Source organism: Oryctolagus cuniculus, chromosome 17 (genome assembly GCF_051225735.1).
Source record: "Oryctolagus cuniculus isolate XC-2025 breed Fujian yellow rabbit chromosome 17, ASM5122573v1, whole genome shotgun sequence".
NCBI lineage: Eukaryota > Metazoa > Chordata > Mammalia > Lagomorpha > Leporidae > Oryctolagus > Oryctolagus cuniculus.
In genome coordinates, this window is record NC_142883.1 from 33789729 (window position 1) to 33807403 (window position 17675).

General features: G+C 43.4%; 1 protein-coding gene across 6 annotated transcripts in view; it reads right to left on the reverse strand.

The window, feature by feature from the left end:
• Window positions 1-17675, reverse strand: part of HSF5 (heat shock transcription factor 5) — a 54991-nt gene that overhangs the window by 14569 nt on the left and 22747 nt on the right. Inside the window, exons 4-5 of one of the 6 annotated variants that reach the window (XR_016223786.1) lie at window positions 16278-16420; window positions 12661-12838 (exon numbers count right to left, since the gene is read on the reverse strand). The exons of 1 other annotated variant lie outside the window; for it this stretch is intronic. Coding sequence is in view for 3 of the 5 variants with exons in the window: in XM_051824784.3 (XP_051680744.2) it covers window positions 12661-12838; window positions 16278-16799 (700 nt within the window). In the remaining 2 variants the exon portion in view is untranslated. Of the gene's footprint in view, window positions 1-12660; window positions 12839-16277; window positions 16800-17675 lie in introns of all 6 variants that reach the window. 4 more of the 6 variants (XM_051824784.3, XR_016223787.1, XM_089317233.1 and 1 more) reach the window with 4 other exon arrangements.

Genomic DNA, 17675 nt, shown 5'->3' on the forward strand with positions numbered 1-17675 from the left:
AGTTCCAGCTCCACTTCTGATTCCAGCTTCCTATTGTACACCATGAGAAGTAGCAGGTGATGGCTCAAATACTGGAGTACTTGTCGGGAGAACTGGATCATGTTCTGGGCCCCTGGTATCAGCCTGGCCCAGACCTGGCTGTGCAGGCATTTGGGAAATTTAACCAAGAGGTGCAAGATATCTCTCTTTCTCTCTCTCTCACTCTCTCTTCTCTTTTTCTCTCTACCCCTTCCCTCATCTCCCTGCCTTCCAAATAAAAATTTAAAAAAAAAATTTAAAGAATAAGTATTCTAAAAATAATAGCAATTATTGTTAAAATTCTATTCCTACTATTTTCAGACTACTTAACTATGTAACCAGGCACTATACTAAGTCAGTTATATGGTTTATATAATTATAATCTTCATTTCACAGATGGGAAAACAGGCTCAGTAAAGTAAACATGTCTATGGTCACACAACAAAGAAAATAATTCAGATTTTAACTTAGGGTCTTCCAGCACAAAAAGCTTTCCTCCTACCCATTATGTTGTCGTGTCTCTAAGAGGTAGTATATAAAATCTTAAACTGACTTTGGTTAAGGTGTCTTACGCCACAGGGCCTTATATACACCCTATGTTTCCATAGGCAAACTTTTAGGCTAAGGTCAGTGAAAAATGATTTGCAACTTCATGATTTGTATTTCTGCTTACACTTTAATTGCAACAGTTAACTTTTTTTAGCAGAGAGATTCTAGCTTAATCATAACTCATTTGCTCCCCACCTATAAAATGCAAGTATGATTAGGAGTCATAATGATACCATTATTTCACAACTCTTCTGTTCCACAGCAGGAAGCCAAGGTCAATTAAGACTCATCTATCAACACCAGTGACCAAAGGGTCTACTCAGCAAAAACCAACAGGAATAGTGAATAAAGAAAATTAACATGCTAGCTAATTTATCAGTTGCAATTATAATCATAATATACAGCAGAAGAGAGGAAATATTATTTAACAAGCAGGCACCACAGTTCCTCTTAGGAAGGTGACCGCCTTTGTGGAGGAATATATCTGGACAGATGGTTTTGGCTAGCAAATATGAGGCCTTAAAGACATCACAACACAGCAGAGATACCTATTCTCTGCTAGTTATGATACAAGAATCCAGAGCCTGGGGAAAGAGGAAAAGGACAACAGAGAAGGGAAGTTCTGTTCCTAGTACAGGGAAAGAATGCGACATGACAGAAGGCCATACTGTCTAGTGATAAAGAAAGACAACAAAGTGGTAAAGTGACTGAAGGCATTTTAAGAGGGATGGCTGGGACTGGTGTTGTGGTACAGCAAGTTAAGCCACTGTCAGCAACACCAGCACCCCATTTGAGTGCCAGATCATGTTCTGGCTGTTCCACTTCTGATCCAGCTCCCTGCTAATGTGCCCAGGAAAGCAGCAGAAGATGGAGAACTGTATGGAGTTCCTGGCTCCTGGCTTTGGCCTGGCCCAAGTGTAGCCCTAGCCCCAGCCATCGTGGCCATTTGGAGAGTGATTCAGCAGATGGAAGCTCTCTTTTTGTTTCTCCCTTCCTCTCTCTGTTACTCTGGGCCATCCTCCACTGCTTCCTCAGGCACATCAGCAACAATCTGTATCTCTACATAATGCTATTATTTTAAACAGGCAAAATGGCCCCCAGCTAAAGACTGTATTTCTAGGCTTCCCTGCAGCTTACTGACATTACCAACTTCGGGAAAAAGAGAGGCAAGCATATGGGATGATTATGTGCATACAAGAAAGGGGTATGTTGAGCGGCCTGCTGTCTGAAACGTGGATACGGTGGTGAACCATATGGACCCACCCTGTACCTAAGGCCTAGCAGAAGGGAAGTAAAACTGCCGTATCAGTTCTGGACAGCTGGAGTTCAGAATGTACCAAGAGGAAAAAGTCAACTCATATCTTGTTTCAGCTACTGGTTTTGTTTTGTTCTGTTTGTTACAGTAGTCTAACTTATATACTGATCAATATGAAATTGGAATCTAGAAACAACTTGTTGTTGTAATTCAAATGAAAACATATGGAACTGGCTTAGCAGTTAAGTAAGAGGTGGTTAAGACACATGCAATAGGCTAGAATCTTAGTGATTGCTATCCATGCAAAAACGTGTGGTAAAATCGTTACCTGCAGTACTCTGGAAGGAAGTCACAGGCTATGTGAGCACACAACAATAGAGGAAGAGGTGGACAATATTAACAATGCATTGGCTATTTTCTGACATATTCAGCAGAGCACTAAAAGAGATGAGATCAGGCTAGAGGGCCCTAGTGCATTAAGCAAAGACAGAATAGGAATAACAACCTATTGACTAGCGTTCAGTAATTTGGGCCATGCATCCAATTGCTTTAACACCCTAACTTGAAATAGTAATAAGAAGTGCCAGTAACTCCACTTGGGTCTCCCACATGGGTGGCAAGGGCCCAGGTATTTGGGCCATCTTCTTTTTTTTTTTTTTTTTTTAAAGATTTTATTTATTTATGAGAGGTTAAGTTACAGACAGTGAGAGAGAGAGACAGAGAGAAAGGTCTTCCATCCGTTGGTTCACTCCCCAAATGGCCGCAACGGCCGGAGCTGTACCAATCTGAAGCCAGGAGCCTAGAGCTTCTTCCTGGTCTCGTACATGGGTACAGGGGCCCAAGGACCCAGGTCATCTCCTACTGCTTTCTCAGGCCATAGCAGAGAGCTGGATTGGAAGAAGAGCAACTGGGACTAGAACCGGCACCCATATGGGATGCTGGTGCCGCAGGCGGAGGATAAGTCTACTGCCCCACAGCGTCGTGGACCATCTTCTGCTACTTTTCCATGCACATTAGGAGGGAGCTGGATGGGAAGCTGAGCAGTAGGGCTTTGAACCACTGCTCAAATATGGGATGCTGGTGACACAGATGGCAGCTTAATCCAATGTCCAACAATGCTGGCCTCTTAATTATGATACATAAGTTTATAATTTTTAATATACGTAAGTTCTAAGATAAGCTTTTTCATCCATTGTAGCTGTGCTTTGTTTTTTCTTAACCAATCTAGCTAGAAGTTTGTCAATTTTGTTGATTTTTTTCAAAAAGTCAGTCACTGTATATGTGAATTTCCTTATTTGTTGTCTATTTACTTTGGGTTTGCTTTCTTCTTCCTTTTCTAGTTCCTAAGGTGGAACTTCAAATCACTGATGTTAGGTCTTCTTTTTAATACCAGCATTTAAAGGGATTATTTTCTTTTTTTAAAAAAGATTTATCTATTTTACTTGAAAGTCAGAGTTACATAAAGAGAAAAGGAGAGATAAAGAGAGAGAGGTCTCCCATCCACTGGTTCACTCCCCAGTTGGCCACAATGGCTGGAACTGCACTGATCTGAAGCCAGGAGCCAGGAGCTTCCTCTAGGTCTACCACATGGGTGCAGTGGCTCAAGCACTTGACCATCTCTCTTTTTTTTTTTTTTTTTGGACAGGCAGAGTTAGACAGTGAGAGGGACAGACAGACAGACAGAGAGAAAGGTCTTCCTTTTCCATCTTTTCCATTGGTTCACCCCCCAAATGGCTGCTATGGCCGGCACACTGCGCTGATCTGAAGCCAGGAGCCAGGTGCTTCCTCCTGGTCTCCCATGCAGGTGCAGGGCCCAAACACTTGGGCCATCCTTCACTGCCTTCCTGGGCCAGAGCAGAGAGCTGGACTGGAAGAGGAGCAACCGGGGCAGAATCTGATGCCCCAACCGGGATTAGAACCCGGGGTGCCGGTGCCACAGGCAGAGGATTAGCCTAGTGAGCAGTGGCACTGGCCAGGGCTTGGCCATCTTCTACTGCTTTCCCAGGCTATAGCAGAGAGCTGGATAGGAAGTGGAGCAGCCAGGACTCGATTTGGCGCCCATGTGGGATGCCAGCACTGCAGGCACCCGCTACACCACAGCACCGACCCCAGGGATAATTTCCTTTTAAAAACTGCTTTTACTGTATCCCACAGTCTCTAGCATTTTATTTGCATTGTTACTCAGTTAAAAAATGTATAGGGAACATAAATTAGCGCAGCCACTGCGGAAAACAGAATGGAACATTCTTAAAAAAACTAGAAATAGACTTGCCATATGATCCAGCAATTCTGTATACTGGATATATAGCCAAAAGACTTGAACACATTGTATCAAAAGATACCTGCACCATCATGTTTACAGCAACACTGTTCACAATAGCCAAAATATGGAATCAACCAAAATGTCCAACATCAGATGAATAAAGAAAATGTGGTGTGGTGTGTGTTTGTATATACACATACAATGGGATATTATTCAGCTATAAAAAAGAATGAAGGGGGCCAGTGCTATGGTGTAGTAGGTTAAGCCTCTGTGTGTGGCACCGGCATCTCATATGAACTCTGGTTTGAGTCCCAACTGCTCCTCTTCTGATCCAGCTCTCTGTTAATGGCCTGGGAAAGCAATGGAAAATGGTCCAAGTGCTTGGGCCCCAGCACACATAGGAGACCTACAAGAAGCTCCTGGCTCCTGGCTTCAGATTGGTCCAGCTCCAGCCGTAGCGGCCATTTGGGGAGTGAACTAGCAGATAGAAGACTTCTTTCTCTTTGCCTTTCTGTAACTCTGCCTTTCAAATAAATAAACAAATAAATCTTTAAAAAAATTTCTGTCTTAACATGAAATTTCTTCCTTTATATAATTATTTTTAAAAAGTGATTAATCAAGAAAGAAAAAAATATTCTTGGAGTCTATTTTATCTGCTATCAAAATAGCCATACTAGCCTTCTCATACTTAGTGTTTGCACAGCATATTTCTTCCCATCATTTATTTTTTTTAAGCTTTATTTATTTGAAAGGCTGAGTTACACAGGGAGAGGGAGAGACAGAGAGAGAGATTTTCCATCTGCTAGTTCACTCCTCAAATGGCTGCAATGAGTATGGGCCAGGTAGAAGCCAGGAGCTTGGAACTTCATTCAGTCTCCTACGTAGGTGTCAGGGTCCCAAGTACACAGGCCATCTTCTGCTGCTTTCACAGGTGTATTAGCAGGAAACTGGATCAGAAGTGGAACAGCCAGGACTCAAACAAGTACTCCATATGGGATGCTGGTTTGTTTGTTTGTTTGTTTTGACAGGCAGAGTGGATAGTGAGAGAGAGAGAGAGACAGAGAGAAAGGTCTTCCTTTTGCCGTTGGTTCACCCTCCAATGGCCGCCATGGCTGGTGCGCTGCGGCCGGCGCACCGCGCTGATCCGATGGCAGGAGCCAGGTACTTCTCCTGGTGTCCCATGGGGTACAGGGCCCAAGCACTTGGGCCATCCTCCACTGCACTCCCTGGCCACAGCAGAGAGCTGGCCTGGAAGAGGGGTAACCGGGACAGAATCCGGCGCCCCGACCGGGACTAGAACCCGGTGTGCCGGCGCCGCTAGGTGGAGGATTAGCCTATTGAGCCGTGGCGCCGGCCACGTAATGCTGGTTTTGCAAGCAGCAGCTTAACCTGATACACCAAAAAGTCAGCTCCTTCATCCATTTACTTTCTACCTGCATGTCTCTTGCAGTCAAGCCTGTAATATGTAGGATCTTGCTTTTCTAAAACTATGTTTTATTGTGCATATTTGAGGTCTACAACACGAAAGTATAAGATACATACAGACATTAAAATAGTTTGTATGCTGAAATAGATGAACATATCTGTCTTCTCACAGTTACTTTTTTGTGTGACAGAAGCTAAATCTACTTATTTGACAAATGGCGCCTAAAAGTCCTCATGCTGTAGATTAGCTCTCTAAATTAGCAAAACATGCTGTGGATTAACTCCTAAAACTGGTTCTGTTTTGTATCCTTTGGCCTACATCTCTTTACTTCCTCTTCCCCCACCTATGGTAACTACTGTTTCATATTCTAATTCTGTGTATGTGACCTTTTTGTCATTGTTCATTCCACATAAAAGAGAACTTCAAAAACTTCACAGAAAATGGAGTTAAAACATTAGTTTACTATGGTACAAAATATTTTGAAATTCATCATATGAGATATCTTCAAAAAGTTCATGGAAATATGTATTATCAACAAACTATATATGGATTTCTTTTTTCTTTTCTTTTCTTTCTTTATTTATTTTTTGACAGGCAGAGTGGACAGTGTGAGAGAGAGAAAGAGAGAAAGGTCTTCCTTTGCCATTGGTTCACCCTCCAATGGCCGCCACGGCCGCCGTGCTGCGGCCGGCGTACCGCGCTGATCCGATGGCAGGAGCCAGGTGCTTCTCCTGGTCTCCCATGGGGTGCAGGGCCCAAGCACTTGGGCCATCCTCCACTGCACTCCCAGGCCACAGCAGAGAGCTGGCCTGGAAGAGGGGCAACCTGGACAGAAAACAGCGCCCCAACCGGGACTAGAACCCGGTGTGCCGGTGCCTCAAGGCGGAGGATTAGCCTAGTGAACCGCGGCGCCGGCCCTATATATGGATTTCAAAATGTTTTGCACCAAAAGGAACTTAGCCTTAATTCCATTTTCCACAAACTTTTGCAAGCACCCTTGTGTGAATGATAGCACACAATATTTTTCTTTATATATCGGCTTATTTTTGTTAGTATAATGTCTGTTAGGCCCACCCATGTTGTGGCAAATGACAGGATCTTCTTTCTTAAGACTGAAAAATAGAATACTCATATTCCATTGTATATTGATGTACATGTGCACCACATTTTAAAATTAATTTATTTAAAAGAGTGGGGAGAGATAAAGAGGGAAAGAGACAGACAGACAACACTGGGTCTGGATCATGTGGATGTCAGGAACCTTTTCAATCTGAGTCTCCTCCGTGGGTGGCAGGGACCTGAGTACTTGAGCCATCACCTGCTGCCTCCCAGGGTGCACATTAGCAGGAAGCTAGATCAGAAGCAGAGTCAAGACTTGAACCCATGGGGCCAGCGCTGTGGCTCAGCGGGTTAACACCCTGGCCTGAAGCGCCGACATCCCATATGGGCGCCGGTTCTAGTCCCAGCTGCTCCACATCCATTCCAGCTCTCTGCTATGGCCTGGGAAAGCAGTGGAAGATGGCCCAAGTCCCTGGGCTCCTGCACGTGCATGGGAGACCCAAAGAAGCTCCTGGCTCCTGGCTTCAGATCTGCCCAGCTCGGAGAGTGAACCTGCATATAGAAGACCTCTCGCTCGCTCGCTCGCTCTCTCTCCCTCTCCCCCTCTTCCTCTCCCTCTCTGTAACTCTGCCTTTCAAATAAATAAATCCGTTAAAAAAGAGATATGATGATTAGGATCTTGCTTTTTTATCCACTTGGGCAATGTTTGCCTTTTAATTAAGAGCTTTCAGATCATTTACATATAATAATTGAATTAGGGTTAACTATTTTATTACTTGTTTTTCTTTGTCTTCTTTTTCATTCCTTTCTTTCTTCTTCCTGTCTTCTTATGTATTATTTTTATTGTTTGGGTGAATACCCTAGAAATTACAGTATGCATCCCTGATTCTGCAAAGCCTGCATGAACCAATTCCTGCCTAAAGAACATTCTGTAGAATTTCTTTTGTGCTGATATGTTGATGTGAGTGCTTTCAATCTTTTATTTACCTGAAAATATCTGTGCCTTTCTTTTCTTTTCTTTTCTTTTTTTAAAGAATTATTTTAGTTCTCTGAAAGAGTTACAGAGAGAGGTAGAGCCAGAGAGAGGGAGCGAGGTCTTCCATTCCGTTGGTTCACTCCTCAAATGACCACAATGGCCAGAGCTGAGCTGATCTGAAGCCAGGAGCCAGAAGCCAGGAGCTTCTTCCAGGTCTCCCACGAGGGTGCAGGGGCCCAGGGACTTGGGCTATCTTCTACTGCTTTCCCAGGCCATAGCAAAGAGCTGGATCAGAAGAGAAGCAGGCCGGCGCTGCAGCTCACTAGGCTAATCCTCCGCCTTGCGGCACCGGCACACCGGGTTCTAGTCCCGGTCGGGGCGCTGGATTCTGTCCCGGTTGCCCCTCTTCCAGGCCAGCTCTCTGCTGTGGCCAGGGAGTGCAGTGGAGGATGGCCCAGGTGCTTGGGCCCTGCACCCCATGGGAGACCAGGAGAAGTACCTGGCTCCTGCCATCGGATCAGCGCGGTGCACTGGCCACAGCGCGCGGCCACGGCGGCCATTGGAGGGTGAACCAACGGCAAAGGAAGACCTTTCTCTCTGTCTCTCTCACTGTCCACTATGCCTGTCAAAAAAAAAAAAAAAAAAAAAAAAGAAGAGAAGTAGCCAGGACTTGAACTGGCGCTCATATGGGATGCTAACACTGCAGGCTAGGGCTTTAACTCACTGTGCCACAGCGCCGGCCCCAGTGCCTTTCTTCTTGAAGGAACTGCTTGCTTGGTAGAGACTTTGGAATTGCAGTTTTCTTTCAGTATATTGAAAACGTTATTCTGTGGTTTTATGGTTTCCACTGTTACTGTCGACAGTCAGCTGTTGAGCTCAGAGGTTGGCAAAACCTACAATTCCTAGGTCAAATCTGATCACTTGCTTTTGTAATAAAGTTTCACTGGAATACAGTCATGATCCTTTGTATATTCTTGATGGCTGCTTTTATGTTACAATGGCGTAACTGGATAGTTATTACACAGCCTAAAATATTTACTATCTGGACCTTTACAAAAAAGTTTGCTGGCATCTGTTCTAAACAACACTCTTTCAAAATAACCTTTCTTTTCTCTCTGCCAATGTTTACTTCTTTGGTTTTCTGCAGTTTCATTACGATGTGTCTTGCTGTGGAAATGGTTTTACTTCCTTGTTATCTGTGTGTCTGTTCTAGAAAATTCCCAGCTATTATCTCTTCAAATATTTCTGCCATTGTCTCTCCCCTTTCCTTCTGTGATCTCAATTTAAGACCATTTAATCCCTATTCATTTTTCAAATGTTTCACAACTTTTTCATTCTTTTGAGTTTCCTTTTGAGTAGTTTATTCTACTTTCCTGTTAGCTTTTTTTCTCATAAACTAGGTCTAAATGGGCTGTTAAATTTATTCACTGAGTTCTAAATTTAGGTATTTTTAAATTCTATAATCAAATTTTATTTTCCAGCCCTGCCATTCTCATTTTTGAGTTTTTAGTTCTTTTCCCAAGTCTTCAAGCTTGGCATTTATCTCTCTGAAATAATAAGTATGGCTGTTTTATTATCTGATTCTGGTAATTCCATTATATTGAGTTTCTATAATCTTTCAGTTGTCTTGTTTGTGCTGTTTCTCAGCTATGCTGGCTACCACCTTCATGCAACTGGTTATTCTGTATTTGAAAAAGTACTTGTAAAAATAATTTGAGGCCTAGGATGATGTCTTCCTCAAAGACGATTTATGCTTTTACTAGGTACTTAGGGACACTAGGGATCAGGGATCACCTTGATCCAGTTCAGTTAAGGTTTTCCTGGCTACAATCTATACAAGGGATGGGATACAGCCTATTAAGGGCCTAGTCATGAAAGTGGGGACTAGTCTGACCTCTGGGAAGTCTAGTCTCTGAGTTTTTCCCTCTAGACCTAGACCTAGACAGCTATACAGCTCAGCTCAGTCTCTCAGTCACCTCTTACGGATGGCAAATGCCATAGAGGCAAAACCAGCCCTAAGAGATGAGCTTACTTAATTTCCACTATCACTTGGCACTCAGCCCAGTAACTCTTTACTATCTTGTTAGTCTTTTTAAGAATATTGCTTTTATACTTTGTCCAGTTTATTAGTTGTTTTCAGTGGGAAAGCTGGTTTGAATTACCAAGGTTGGTTTTACTAGAAGTGATAATTTAATTTTTAAAAATTTCTTAGCTACTTAATCCTCCATTTCACCCATTTTTGCTACTTTGTGTATGTATTTTAATTAATTAATTTCAGATGCTGAGAGAGGAAGATGAAACAGTTTGGGGGGCAGGGAGAGCACAAGACCAGCTCCCAATTACTGGTTCACTCTCTAAATGCCTGCAACAGCCAGAGCTGGGCCAAGCTGAAGCCAGGATCTGGGAATTCAATTCAGGTCTTCCACATGGGTGTCAGAAACCCAAATACTTGAAATTCACCACTGGCCCTCAAATTCTGCATTGGCAGGAAGTTGGAATCAGATGAGACGCAGGTGTCTTAGTCTCCAGGCCAAATACCTGCACCTATATACATTTTCAAAATTATTTATGCAGGGGCTGGTGCTGTGGTATAGTGGGTTAGACCTCTGCCTGTGGAGCCAGCATCCCATATGGGTGCCAGTTCATGTCCTGACTGCTTCTCTTCCTATCCAGCTCCCTGTTAATGGCCTGGGAAAGCAATGGAAGAAAGCTCAAGTGCTTGGGCCCCTGCACCTACATGGGAGACCTGGAAGAAGCTCCTGGCTTCAAATAGGTACAGCTCCAGCCATTATGGCCATTTGGGTAGTGAACCAGTGGATGGAAGACCTTTCTCTATGTCTCTCCTGGGAAAGCAGTGGGAGATGGCCCACGTCCTTGGGTCCCTGCACTCACATGGGGGACCAGAGAAAGCACCTGGCTCCTGGCTTTGGATTGGCACAGCTCCGGCCATGCGGCCATCTGGGGAGTGAACCAACAGATAGAAGACCTCTCTCTCTGCCTCTCAAATAAATAAATAAATCTTTAAAAAAAAAAAGCGCTAGCCTCTAAATAAAATTTTTTTTTTTACTTATTTATTTTGACAGATAGAGTTAGACAGTGAGAGAGAGAGAGAGAGAAAGACAGAGAGAAAAGTCTTCCTTCTGTTGGTTCACTCCCCAAATGGCCGCCACAGCCAGTGTGTTGAGCCGATCTGAAGCCAGGAGCCAGGTGCTTCCTCCTGGTCTCCCGTGCGGGTGCAGGGCCCACCTGGCTCCTGGCTTTGGTTCGGTGCAGCGCACTGGCCATAGCGGCCATTTGGGGAATGAACCAACGGAAGGAAGACCTCTTTCACTGTCTAACTCTGCCTGTCAAAAAAAAAAAAAAAAAAAAAAGGAAAAAAAAGTTATTTTGAGGAAAGGTCATTGGGCCTAGCAGTTAAGACACAGTGTCTCCTATCAAAACACCCAGGTTCACTTCCTGGTTCTAGCTCCCAATTCCAGCTTCCTGCCAGTACTTCCAGGAAGGCAGCAGATGATGGCTCAGTGGTTAGTTCTCTGCCACCCAATTGGGAGACCTGGATAGAGTTCCCAGCTTTGGCTCAGCCCCATTCTGACTATACCACTCATCTGGGGAGTGAATCAATGGGTGGGATTCTGTCTCTCTGCCTCTGAAGGGGGAAAAAAAAGCTTACTGTAAGCTCTACTGACAACACTTGTCAACTGGTGGGCTCAGTTTAAGTGATCAGTCACTGTGTGCCTTCCATTTTCTTTATAAAAACCCCAAATGCTAATACATGAAGGTCTTCTCTGGGGCCCTTTAGTATTCCAAAGGAGAAATCTTTGATCTTCTTCCTGAGCCAGTCCTCTGTACAGGAGGTGGAAGAGAAGGGCTGGACTTTTAGTTAGTCCATCCATTCTTAGCTCCCCAACTGCTGAAATAGGTACTTCTAAGTCCACATGTCTGCTTTCCAATTTCTTTAAAGAAGAAACCTCCAGGGGCCAGCACTGTGGTGCAGCGGGTAAGGTTGCTGCCTGCAGTGCTGGCATCCCATATGCGCACCAGTTCGAGTCCTGGCTGCTCCACTTCTGATCCAGCTCTCTGCTGTGGTCTGGAAAAGCAGTGGAAGATGGTCCACGTCTTTGGGCCCTACACCTGCATGGGAGACCTGGAAGAAGCTCCAGGCTCCTGGCTTTGGATTGGCATAGCTCCAGCCATCGCAGCCATCTGGGGAATGAACCATCGGATGGAAGACCTCTTTCTCTCTCTCTCTGTCTCTCCTTCTCTCTGTGTAACTCTAACTTTCCAATAAAATAAATAAATCTTTAAAAATAGAAAGAAAATATTGCTGAAAGAAATTAAAAGATACACAAATAAATGGAGAGGCATCTTAGGTTCATGGACTGGAAGACAATTATTAAGTTATTGAAACCACCAAGGCAATCTACAGATTCAATGTCATTCCTATCAAAATCCAAATTTAATTTCTTTAAGAAATAGAAAAATGCTATTCATTCTAAAGTTAATACAAAATTTCAAAGGATCCTAAATGCCAACTGTGGTTTTGATTTGCATTTCCTTGATAATTAGTGATGTCAAGCCTTTTTTCATGTATCTGTTGGACACTTTTACATTTTCCTTTGAAAATGTCTAATTAGATCTATTGTCCACTTTTAAACTGGATTATTTTGGTGTTTTGCTATTTTGTTGTTTGAGTTTCTTATATATTCTGGTTTCAGATAGTATCTTTCCACTATCACAATTTAAGCACATATCCTCTTGTCCTATAGTCTTCTAAAAAGAGAACAGAACATTTATAATTACAAAATTTTTGATATTTGAAGACAATTACTAAATCACCCTTCCGCAAGTTAACCTAAATTCTTTTTTTTCTTAATATGGTCAATATTTTTCAAAGCTTAAATTCTTACATGTAACATTAGGAAAGTAACTATTATATACTTTATAAGGATAATTAGGGAAAATATTGGAGTTAAAATTAGTTATATTAAAAATAGTAATGTGATGGGTATAATACAATTATAAATAATAAATGAAGTCCCAGAAAAACTATCATTCACATATTAATTCTCCACCACAGTTCTACCTCTAGCGTTTCAGAGCACAGTAATCCTTACCAGGGGACTTTCCTTGTTGGGAGTTGCTTCTTCGCTCTCTGTATCTGGCTGGAGTGGATAAACCTGTGTCTTTACTAGGCTTGCTCGCAGGCCCCATTTCTGAAATGAGGAATCCCATCTGTTCTGAAGGCAAGATACTCTCAGGTGGATTGGTCTGGCATTTTATACTGGCATCCACCTAAAATATTAAACCCACATATTATTCTGAGATTTTCCTCCAGACATCTACTAAAACTTCATATATTTTATCAGAGGAGCTGTATTATAGGATGATGATCCAACAAGCAAGTGTAAAACTTTTCATCCTTATAAATGATACTACCTTTGATTTTATTATCTAAACATCAATAAGATGCACATGTCCTCATACTCAAGCCACTGAAATGTATATGGAACTAAATATTAATGTAGCATCAGAGGGAGATTTATAATGAGGCTTGATTTAACTTACAAAAGTAAGGTATTTTATTTTTGTTTTATCTGAGGGGCAGGGGGAGGGAGGGAAGAAGGAGAGGGAGGGAGGGAGGAAAAGAGAGGAGAGGAGAGAAGAGAGGGGAAGGGAGGGGAGGGGAGGGGAGGAGAGGAGAGGGGAGGGGAGAGGTCCTCCATTTGCCCATTCACTCCCCAGTGCCTTCAACAGCCAAGGCTGTGCTAGTCGAAAGCCAGGGACCCAGAACTCAATAGGGATCTCTCAAGTGGGTGGCAGAGACAGAGCACTTGAGCCATCACTCACTACCTCCCAGGGTGTACATTAGCAGGAAGCTAGAATTGGAAATAGAGCCAAGACTTGAACCTGCACACTTCTATACGGATACAGGCATCCCAAGTGGTGGCTGAACCACTGGGCCAAACATCTGCCCCAAAAATAAAAGTAAAATATTTTATATTTTACCACTCTAGCATATATCAGACTTTTTCTGCTGGTGGTATTAGAATGGTCATATGCATTACTGGGTATAAATGGGGCACAGATACTTTATCCAACTAATTTTGTATTTTTTACTTAAAGATGCACTCAAAGTTATATAAGCTTCAAGCTTTATTATTTTTTTTTAGGACAGGCAGAGTAGACAGTGAGAGAGACAGATCTTCCTTTTCGTTGATTCACCCCCCAGTGGCCACTGCGTGGCCGGCGCACCGCGCTGATCCGAAGCCAGGAGCCAGGTGCTTACTGCTGGTCTCCCATGTGGGTGCAGCACTTGGGCCATCCTCCACTGCACTCCCGGGCCACAGCAGAGAGCTGGACTGGAAGAGGAGCAACCGGGACAGAATCCGGGGTGCCGGCGCCGCAGGTGGAGGATTAGCCTATTGAGCCGCAGAGCCAGCCTAGCTTCAAGCTTTATAAAAACAAATCAGTATCTGTGCTATTTACAGGATATGAGCTTCTTTCTTGGATTCCTAAATTCTTTTTTGGATTTTACCTTTGTCAAGGTGATAACTTTCTAAAATACTCTATTTCTTTATGAACTTAAAGTAAAATTCTATAATGAAATAAATCTGAAAGTTAAAAACATAGCTTTGAAAAACTATGATGTTCAAATATATTTATTAAAAAAATAATTGTTTGAATGTAATTTGAAGATATGAAACCTAGTATTCCATCTGTAAGCAAAGATAAAGCTTGTGTTTTTTCTACAGGCATATTTAAAGTATAATGGGCCAGGCAGGTGTTGTGGCACAGGAGGCTAAGCTGCCTAGGATGCCCATGCCCCACATCAGAGTGCCTGGTTCAGCTCCTGGCTTCTCCATGTTTCTGCTCCAGCTTCCTGTTGATGTGCCTGGGAGGCAGCAGATTTTCTTTTTTAAGGACCCCCCAACTGTATTTGTTTAGATACAGGAGCTCTTAACTCAAACACTTATGAGAAAACAAATTAAGATTGCATTATTCTGCAACTCATTACCAGCAACATACTGCAAAGCAGAAAAGTTTGGAAAAGAGGGTTGAAGGGAAGGGGAGTGAAGCAGGGAAGATAAAAAAAAAAAATTAAGTTGATCAAGTGGAATCTTTTTTTTTTTTTAATTCTTGGGAACTATGAAATCTTTGCAAGCACACCTTGTCTCTGCTGATTACTTTCCAAACATGTACAAAATGGAACCAAAGTGGAGAATCCCTTAAGAGCTTTAAGAGACGCAACAGTAAAAGCTACAATTAGCCAGCAGCAACTGTTCAGTCTTCAGTCACCTGTCGCTTCCTCCTCTTGTTTCCAAGGAGCAGGTATTCTACTGTATGATAAAGGAATCTTAACTGGCTTCTTAACCACTAGGCCAAATATATGCCCCTGGATGTACTTTTGATCAATTATCCCTACTAATTGCTTAAAATCACAGTTTATTCATTTTCTGGTCATAAACTAGCAACAATAACTGAATTCACCTCCACCTTCAGAATATGTCCCTCAAACTAGACAGAGTCAGGGTTACATATTAGGTATGCAAACATAAGTAAAGAAATTAAAACACAATATGTTGGCTGGCGCTGCGGCTCACTAGGCTAATCCTCCGCCTAGCGGTGCCGGCACACCGGGTTCTAGTCCCGGTTGGGGCGCCGGATTCTGTCCCGGTTGCCCCTCTTCCAGGCCAGCTCTCTGCTGTGGCCAGGGAGTGCAGTGGAGGATGGCCCAGGTGCTTGGGCCCTGCACCCCATGGGAGACCAGAAGTACCTGGCTCCTGCCATTGGATCAGCGCGGTGCGCCAGCTGCGGCGGCCATTGGAGGGTGAACCAACGGCAAAGGAAGACCTTTCTCTGTCTCTCTCTCTCACTGTCCACTCTGCCTGTCAAAAAAACAAACAAACAAACAAAAAACCAAAACACAATATGCTCACAAGACTTCAACAGTGCTTCAAGAATATAAGAACTCCAATCAGCTCCTTACCTCCATGCTACAAATGCTAGGAAAGTCCTCATATCATCTGTTTAATAAATCAAACCTTATGGGTAGTGGAATTGTATCAGCCAGGCCTATTTAGGACATCCAAATTAAGAAACAAAACTAAAGGGATGCTCTCACTATGAAAATAAATTTTAGGCTGGCACCGCGGTTCAATAGGCTAATCCTCCACCTGCGGCGCTGGCACACCGGGTTCTAGTCCCGGTCAGGGCGCCGGATTCTGTCCCGGTTGCCCCTCTTCCAGGCCAGCTCTCTGCTGTGGCCCGGGAGTGCAGTGGAGGATGGCCCAAGTGCTTGAGCCCTGCACCCACATGGGAGACCAGGAGAAGCACCTGGCTCCTGGCTTCAGATCAGTGCGATGCGCCGGCTGCAGCGGCCATTGGAGGGTGAACCAACGGCAAAAGGAAGACCTTTCTCTCTGTCTCTCTCTCTCACTGTCCACTCTGCCTGTCAAAAAATTAAATATATATATATATATACCACAGTGCTTAATCAGACTGCCTAGAGAGCTTGACTTCAGACCAAAACATAACAAGAGGATGCCAGAAGTTAAAACAATATATTTTGGAATCTTTTGTGCAGAACACTGGGATATGATCCTTATGGAAAGCATAATGAAATGGTATTAAACCCAAATAAAACCTGGATAAACTCTCAACTAATCTTTAGGAAAAAGCACTAGGTACTTTTGAGTTCTATTAGAATTTTTTTTTTTTTTTTGCCCCTTACCTGGTGTGTGCTGAACGGTAGCCCTTCCTGTACAAATACTACAGAAGATGGAGATGGATTATGACTTAGCTGCTCCTTCAGTTTGACATGAGCTTGCTCGATAGCTGTAGATTCCTGCATCGTGCTATTTTCAACAGGCTGAGCTGTGTGGATGGTATAGATGTACTCAGGTGACTGTGGCAGAGAGCAGGTAATTGCTTGTTCTGTTCCAACCACAAAAGAGGTAATATCTGAGCCCACAGGAGTAAGCGGCTCCAGCTGGCTAGCCTGGCTTGTGGAAGACGGATTGCTGTTGCTGGAATTAGCGAGGATATGCTGGCCTCTGCTAGACTGAGATGCTGGGCACTGACTCTCAACGGGCTCCACCTTTACCATCTCCAGTTTAGGGGAGGAATGCAACTCATCTACTATCTGAAAGACAGCCTCTAGGTTTACTTCTGTCTTTTTGTTCTCATCAGTAGTATTGCAAGACCAATTAGAAGGCAGAAATTCAACTGGATAGGAGGATTGCATTGGAGGATTCTGGGAAAAGAGAAAATAGTACTGTTTGGACAGAAAAATCAAATATGAGGTTGAGCAGAAAAGTAACAACATTTAGGCTGATGACAGCTAAACATAAGTCAACAAAGAATTCACTAAGAAAACCTAAATACTAATCTACTTTTCAGCAATGGTAGCCTCAAATCTACTTTTAACATTTACTTAGCATCTACTATATGTCAACAACTATGCTAGGTTTAATATTGGAATAGACCAATAATTCTCAGGGTCAATGTATATAAAATCAAATACTTATCTTCTGATAAATTGTCTATAATACCAAATTCTTCCATAAAACTAGGCACACAAACTTATCACTTGTATCTATCATATATTGTTTTAGGAATACAGTAAGGAAATATTAAACACAGGATGCTCACAAATCCACTAATCCTTGGCCGGTGCCGTGGCTCAATAGGCTAATCCTCCGCCTTGCGGCGCCAGCACACCAGGTTCTAGTCTAGGTCGGGGCGCCGGATTCTGTCCTGGTAGCCCCTCTTCCAGGCCAGCTCTCTGCTGTGGCCAGGGAGTGCAGTGGAGGATGGCCCAGGTGCTTGGGCCCTGCACCCCATGGGAGACCAGGAGAAGCACCTGGCTCCTGGCTCCTGCCATTGGATCAGCGCGGTGCGCCAGCTGCGGCGGCCATTGGAGGGTGAACCAACGGCAAAGGAAGACCTTTCTCTCTGTCTCTCTCTCTCACTGTCCACTCTGCCTGTCAAAAATTAAAAAAAAAAAAAAAAAAACCATATCCACTAATCCTTTTATAGATTCAGGGGGAGATATTGATATTCTGTTCCAAATGATCTGAGAAAGAATGGGTGGAATATCTGTTGTCCTTTGGTTTCTGATACTGTCTAT